This window comes from Nansenia antarctica, assembly GCF_963989245.1.
Source record: "Nansenia antarctica genome assembly, chromosome: 8".
Taxonomy (NCBI): Eukaryota; Metazoa; Chordata; class Actinopteri; order Argentiniformes; family Microstomatidae; genus Nansenia; species Nansenia antarctica.
The window spans coordinates 22,004,479-22,012,766 of NC_137678.1; the positions used below are offsets into that span (position 1 = coordinate 22,004,479).

An 8,288-nucleotide genomic window follows, 5' to 3' on the forward strand; every position below is an offset into this window, starting at 1 on the left:
ATTGTTTTTTTTCTACTTGGTTCCTGCAGTGGGAGTTCAGTCCTGTTGATCAGGGCAGGGCTTTGGCTGAGGGTGGTGGGGGGTTAGGATAGGGGAGGGGCTGGATTGTATTCAGAACCAATCAATCACAACCAGGAAGTAGACATTGTTTTTCCTAGTTAGCGTTACCCTCCTGCTGTAGTTGTACAAAGTGTGTAACAGTAGGCTTATTATTATCAAATAATCTGGTCGAGGGAGGAGCTGCATGAAATAATAGTAATAATAATTATTATAATATTGATAATAAGAATAATAAGAATGAGGGCAAGCACTTTGAAAATGATGTCGCCAGCATATAATTGATTATCAGATTTAATGGTTAAGATCATGCAGTCTTCCACCGACCATGCAGTTTCAAGATAAGCAGAATGTTACGGAGCTATGAAGCCATAGGATCACCACAATTCATATGATGAAAAGCTGTCTTAACGATGAGTATTGAGAGCTGAATTTTTTTGGGATACATTGAATAAAAAAGACAACCTTTTTAGATCAAGAACATCTTAACGTTAATGAGTTTTTTTCTGTGCACTCATAGGTCATTTACATATCATTTAAAATCTTTTTCAACGTATTTGTACTGTAATAATCATGGCTTTTTAAGTTACAAACAAAATGAATGCTTCTGAAACGTCAACTAATGGCTTATGACATTTCTGTCAGTGACATTTTTAAGTTAAAGCAATTAATATTATTGTTGGTTAAGAGACAGTTCCTATTTCTCACAAATGTGTTATGAAAATACAAAAGTCAACAGGACCCATATTGAAATCGATGACCTAACTTTTAACATTTAACATTAATCCTCAGTGGATTGAGGGTTTAATAGACAAAACAGAGCATCTTTTTTCCCCTCTTCTCACTTCTAGTAAATGAACAGAACAAACACCCATTTGAACTTGTCCATCCGTTGAAGAAAACACTAGGCAGTTGGTAAAAATGTGTGGTAGAAATTCTTAAAACCGAAATAGTAATCCAAACCCTCTCATCCCCACTATACTTGCATGTCAAACACAATGAATATATACACAGTATATGCACTGAGCTATACCATTTGATGCTGTACCATAGTTTGTTAGGTCTCTAAACATATCCTAAACAGAGTTTAGCCTTAGACACGGTCCTTCAAAAACATTTCGAATGGACTGTCCTTCTCATCCCTCGTCCCTTTTAACCTACACTCATATGAAATATATGAAACGACCTCTAAAAACCTCTAAAAAAAAACAATATTTGGTCCCTTGATTGGTGTCTGGTGCTTCGTAAAAGTACAGATATGTCTCAAACTTTGGCCTACTGTACCCTTTCAAATATGAACGCATTAAAGAGTTCAAACTACAATAATCACTACCCTGATGTTTGGTAACCACTTTAGATATATTCACTGGCAGGAAAACTAATATATTATTATATCTGGCAGGAAAAACACACATATTTCTTTCCATTCTTATTTTAAAAAGAAAGTGTATCAAATTTGTTCCACTGCTCCTAGGGTTCACTGTAGGTTGTACATGTAGCACCGCACGCAACAGTGTTGTTCTTTCTTTAACAAATGCCCGATATTATGATACATTAATTAAAGGGTTTCATTTACTCCTCTCGTCCAACAACTGTTGCAACATGGGCCGAGACGGGGGGGGACGGGGTCATGACACACAGCGAACACACACATATGCACAGTAGACACAATTGAAATAAGGCTTGCTTCGCTATCGGGCCTTCTCACAAAAGGATCGAGACATGTAGTTGGGTCTCTTCGCTATGCATTTTTGTTGCTATTTGTAAGTGAACTATGATCTATTATGTTTTGCCCACGCATGCCAGCAAATTAAGCTTTGTTGTTGATTGGTGAACACTGCTAAGGCTTGTCTGTACTGAGACACTGAGGCAATTGAAAACTGTATCAGAAAAGTGTTAGAATGCGAGTAGAATGGCACCCGGCAAAAACAACTTTAGAGATGCTAGATAAGAAGATATACATGAGAATGTACTTCATCAACATCAACGTTTCTGTCATTGATCACCAAGTAAAGAACAATACCATTTGGTGTAAAAAAAAAAGATTGTATGTAAGTTTGTCAGTAACAGAAAACGTTGTTTTGGCCTTGGTCAATATCAACCAGCAAATATTCATAGAGAAAATCAACTCACGTTGAACAGATGTAGATTATGCTAATTTAGAGTGAGGCTTACAAGATTACATTTATTTAAGTAGGACATCTTCAATTGATACTTTTCCGTGTGCAAGGTATTTTTTGTTTTTTGTTTTTGTTTTACCATAATGGTAGTCCTTTTTGATCCAACACCTTGTATTTTCATATTGTTAACCTTACATACAGCCTTCAAGTGCCTCTTTTGAGTCTGTCTCACATTCAAGCCCAAGGCCATTTGTCATTGTTTGTCACATGATCAAGGAGGAAGGGGCGAATCCCCATTCTACACTATATTATCCAACCACCCATGCCACACAGACATTGCAGGGCAAGAAGACAGTGCGCAATTGAAATGTCACAGGATAGCATTGTATCCTTCCTTCTCCCTCATCCCGGTACAATGACGTTGGTGCTCACTCCCCAAAAACAGCAGCAGCGAGAAGCAGCGCCATTTTGCTCGCATGTAGAGTGACTAATGCCTTTGGCGATCAAAGTGTTCAGATGGATGCTGAATTGCTTGATGCAATCCTCCTTCAGGCAGGAGAGGAGCTAATCTGGTACGAGTAAACACACTCTTTCAACAGTAGTTTAGACCGAGAGACGAGACAAGACAGACAAACAGAGACAGACGTACAAGATGTGTCCTTTCATGCAAAGCACCTCCCACCTCTTTAGCAAAATAGACCTGCTTGTTGTCTGCCGTCTTTTGGCATTGACGGATTGTTAACGCTCCCGTTGTCCTTGTCTCTTTCAACATGAAGGTTAATGACAACAATGGACAAGGCTCTCAGCTGCACCGGGCGGGGGGGGGCAGTAGTCCACTTTCAATTGAGCATCGCTGGGAGCTGATCGACGGATTGGATCAGAACGGTGGAGTGTTCATCACCTCTCTCTGCATGTATACGTTAGGCAGTTGTTCTTTTTCTTCATACGTCAGTCTAAATTAGGCAGACTTACAAAGGTGACAATGGACGTGAGAAGGACAACAGAGGATGGTAGATGCGTTGCTGGACACAAGCACTCACAGGGCGCTACCCACACTGAGGTAGACAAACCAACAGAAAGGCTCATTATGGTAAAAACTCAAAATGGTGGATACTCATGAACGATACACTGTAGATACGCTAATGGAATATGATGGGTACTGTGTTCGCTATCTGATGATGGTTAGCTGTTAAGGAGGCCTATGTACAAAGCACTCAAGTACATGCATGACCATCTAGAGTTTGACCTCATTTGACCTTTACGTACACTACAGGGGTCCAGATGACATCTTTCGTCCTCATGTCAATGCCATCCCATAATCCTCCAGCCATGTGTCATGCCCGCGTCACTTCCTGGACGACCATGTGGATACACTCCCTCTCACGCCCTATGAAGAGTCTGGACTAGAGACTTTTTTGATTTTTGTTGTTGTTGTTTTGTTAAAAGAACTTGAACTGTAACCCTCTTTAGAATGTGCAGATTGCTAGAAGTGCATCTTATGGCAGGAAAAGAGAAACTTCACAAGGTGGGATCTTAATTGTCTGCGGTACAGAGAGGCACTTTTGTATATTATTCTGTGAGATAAGAGGGTTGAAGGCACTAGCAACTAATTTTAGAAGATTTTTTTTTGTTTTTCTTATGCAATTTCTCTGTATTGAATTTGTTCTGTGTCTATATATTGTCTTTTTTTCAAAACCATAAATTGCTCTAATAATCAACTGCAATATGGAGTCACAATTCACATAAAGATGTTTAGATTTCTTAATATCAGGGAGTGTCCATGCACTGTACCAACAACGCCTTAGTAATTGTATAAGAAGCTAACCATGAAATGCTTTTTTTTAAATCGCGTAATATATATATATATATATATATACAGTATATATATATATATGTATATATATATATATTCCTCTTCTTTTGTTGTGTTATTGTTGAGGTGTTCATTCCAGCATTTGGGCTTGGAGCAGTTCAGTCGTACAGTGTAGTTGATCTATCACCACCAGAACATCTCCTGCCTTTAGCCGGACAATAAAGAGGAGAGTCCTCCACTGTTCCCAACGTCCCTCCAGAACCGCAAGCTAGTTAATACTGACGTCATGCATTGAATATACCAGGATACATAGTACCTTAGTTAATTAGGCCATAATGCTTAGTAGTTTGACATGCCATGATCTTCAAAAAAGTGTTACTGTTCCCTTAAGATTTAACATTCAGCACTTAAATGCTCTTAAATAATTCATAACTTAAATAATAAATAACCAGTGCACTTTTGGTGAAACCAAATGAGAGAAAAATGAACGAAAAGTTCTCAATGTTGGGATCGAATAGGAGAAGAAAGAGGGGGTAAGGAAAAGAAAACAGTAAAATGAGGTAATGTCTCGCGCATGCCAATATAAAAAAGAAGAGAGTGTCTCAACATGCTAATTTCGAGCTTTTTTTTATATATAAAGGTGTCTTGCATGGCATCGTACCCCCATAAGGAGAAGATTTGAGTAGCAGCATCTGCGGGGAAAATATAGCAGCATTGCAGATGTCCTCCATAAAGACCCTCTTCTGCCTATCTCCTCGCAGCAAGAGACCAGTGTTTTGTTGTTGTTGTTGTTGTTGTTGTAAAGTTATATTTCCGGTAAGGTGCTGTTGCTGGTCTATAGTCATGGCGTCATCATACATTGCATGCGGACAACGTTGATCAAACATCTATCTGCATATAGCTCGATGCTGATGCAGATCCTAGAATTTCTGGTTCATTTCCCCGGAGGCGCTGCCCACTCGCTTCAAGTTCACTGTAATCCATGCAAAACCGTTTCTTCAATGAGCACGTCTGAGCCGTTTTCCCACACGCAAATTCGGTTCTCCGTCGGGCATTCAGGCCATCATCTCTGTTTTTGGAGTGACTGGCTGTAACCAATGATTCCTTCCCAATATGGAGCGTAAAAACTGCCATTTTTGAAAATAAAGGGAAAATAATACCTTCATTTAGCTTATGATTACCACCTTAATAGCCTATGACTAGGAACCCCGTTCTCTTCGTTCAAACAGTTTCTGCTCATTCAGATGTTAATACACGTAATGCAAAAAACGCATTAACGGCAGTAAAATCAAGCATTCAGATTATTTCTACAATATTTACAGAGGTGTCATGATGTCACCTGAGGTCCCCCCCCTGCTGCTGTAGATGTCACACATCGGTCAGCATTTTGCCCTTGTTGACACAGTTCTGGTTGGGGACAGTCGTACAGTTGCCAGTTCTAAGATTTGCCTCCCTAAAATTGTCGATGCTGTTATTAATGTCCTCGTCTATTTCCATGTACTCAGACTTGCTCACAATAGACGAGCTACGGCGACTGGAGTTACTGTCGGAGTTCAGGTTCTGGTTGCTGACGTTCAACAGCTGCGCCTGCTCCTCTCCCTCTGTCTCTCTGTGGTAGAAATAGTTAAAGTTGGACACAATCACAGGCACTGGCAGCGCAATCGTCAGCACCCCAGCGATGGCACACAGGGAGCCCACGATTTTGCCCCCGATCGTCACGGGGTACATGTCCCCGTAGCCCACGGTCGTCATGGAGACCACCGCCCACCAGAACGCGTCTGGGATGCTGGTGAAGAACGACTCCTTCTCCTCCGCCTCTGCGAAGTACACGGCGCTGGAGAAGAGGATGACGCCGATGAAGAGGAAGAAGATGAGGAGGCCGAGCTCCCGCATACTGGCTTTCAGAGTCTGACCCAGGATCTGGAGTCCCTTCGAGTGTCTGGACAGCTTGAAGATCCTGAAGACCCGGACTAGCCGAATGACCCTGAGGATGGCCAGGGACGTGGCCTGCTCTCCCTTGACATCTTTGCCATCCGTATCATCTGCCAGCTCGGTACCCAGCGTGATGAAATATGGGATAATGGCCACTATATCAATAGTGTTCATCATGTTCTTGAAGAACGCTGCCTTACTGGGGCAAGCGAAAAAACGTACTATCAATTCAAAAGAAAACCAGATGATACAGAGTGTCTCCACGATAAAGAAGGGGTCGGTGAGAATATTTGGTTTGTAATAGAACGTGGTGTTCCCAATAGTTTGCGTCCGACCTGCAGGGTCCTCTTTGAGTTCTGGCAATGTCTCCAGACAGAATATGACTATTGAAATGAGGATGACCATCACCGACACTATTGCTATTCCCCGAGCAGGCCCCGAACTCTCAGGGTGCTCAAATAGAAGCCAGATTTGGCGCTGAAACTCTTTCTCCGGCAACGGGCGTTCCTCCTCCCGAATGAAGCCCTCGTCCTCCCGGAATTTCTCCATGGCCTCTGCCCCGAGTTCGTAAAACTTGATCTCCTCCGAGAACATATCCAAAGGTACGTTCACGGGTCTTCTCAACCTGCCTCCGGACTGATAATAATACAGTATAGCGTCGAAACTGGGACGGTTCCGATCGAAGAAGTACTCGTTTCTCAGCGGGTCGAAGTAGCGCATCCTCTTCTTCGGGTTGCCGAGGAGCGTCTCGGGGAACTGGGCGAGCGTTTTCAGTTGGGTCTCGAAGCGCAGCCCGGAGATGTTGATGACCACCCTCTCGCAGCACTCGTGGTCGTCGTGGTCCGGGGGATACGTGTCCTGCGGGTGTCCCGGCAGGGCGGAGGTCTCGTCCATGTTGTCCCCAGCCACCACCGTCATCCTGGCGGTCGAGCTTTAGCGCCAGGCAGCAGGAGATGGTCGTGGTGGTGGGTTCAGCCCGGCGGAGCAGGCATCCAGTGGCTGCTGTTCTTGCGGCCCCTGTTCTCCGGTTTCCCCCCCCCACCCCCACCCCCTCTTTGAGTGACACCGACCCCCCTGCGGCAGGGGATAGCTCCCCTCAGTGCGGCTCCCGGGAGCTTCTCTCCAGGTCGACCATTGCGTCTCTGATCTGCCGCCTCGCCTCCGTCTGTCACCTGATGGAGAGTGGGAGAGAGGGAGAGAGGGAGAGGGAGACATAAAACGAACCGAACGCCAGAGATCATTGCCAGCTCAGCAGTTTTTTTTTTCAGTTTCTTTTTTTTTTATCACAGTGTTTGTGACAGGATACAAGGTGGGAAACGCGCACGGTGCAGCAGCGGCAGGGGATTGTAAGGAATGGGGGTGTAGGAGAGAAGGAATTCGATGGGGAAAACAACGCTATGATATGAACTGTATTCAGTCAACTGTGTTTTTACCGCATACATCAGTATTCAAGTTTCAGTCCCACTGCCCACCCTCTATGCGCACACATAGCCTAGCCCGCAATATTCCACATAACCTTCACCATTCAGCGAACACACGGTATCACAGCCGATACTGCAGTATAACAGTGAGAACAACACCAACACATTTGAATAATAATGATAGGACTAATAAAGGCAATCATGTGTACATTACCTGTGTGTATCTCAAGAGAAAGTGCACCAGAACGCCTGTAGTCCGTGAATGCACCACCAGCCACCGCTACAACTTTGCGTTCCCAGCTTTGTTTTAATACGGATATCACTTTACTGCGCGCTTTACACTCTGAGGTTCTCTGAAATAATGAATCGACTATATTGTCTCCGTTAACATCCACGGTATTCTCTTGTTGTTGCTTTCCAACGGCGACTGGGAGGTATCAACAAGCTTTGAACCTCGGAGGAGTAAGTCTCCTGACAGACAATTTAAAATCATGCTGAAGGAACGGTGAGACGTGAGGCGAGGAAGCCGACAAAAACCGGCTCTAGATCCACCCGGTCTTCTGACCGTTACGCGCGGCTGCGCTCCAGCAGCGTGGAGGTCTACACGGCACTGGAGGACTGGTGATGGTGCGATTGAGAGGGCTGGATACGTTAAGTGGGGGGCAGGAGAGCCCCAGCCATTTCCCGTCGCTGCCGCATCAGCAGAAAATGAGAGCTTTCCTGTTTGGTGCAGTCAACAAGACATGGATGTCCCAAGACGCACTAGTACAGCGCGCTCACACTGCTCCCGTGATAACGGATGACACCTTAAAAATAGGGGCTTTAGGGGAATCACTGACCGACAGCGAAGATAAGTCTTAAATAATGTGAAAGCGTATTGCAGAATTTCATACGAGAGAACGAGAGGGAGGGGGCAAGACAGCGAGTGAGAGAGTGGGAGAGAGA

General features: G+C 44.0%; 1 protein-coding gene across 1 annotated transcript; it reads right to left on the minus strand.

Moving 5' to 3' along the window:
* Positions 1-5,358: 5,358 nt before the first annotated feature.
* Positions 5,359-6,840, minus strand: kcna1b (potassium voltage-gated channel, shaker-related subfamily, member 1b; the record flags this gene model as incomplete). Its single annotated transcript, XM_080538631.1, has 1 exon — positions 5,359-6,840. The coding sequence occupies one exon, from the start codon at positions 6,838-6,840 to the stop codon at positions 5,359-5,361; it is 1,482 nt and encodes a 493-aa protein (XP_080394757.1).
* Between the last annotated feature and the right edge of the window lie 1,448 nt (positions 6,841-8,288).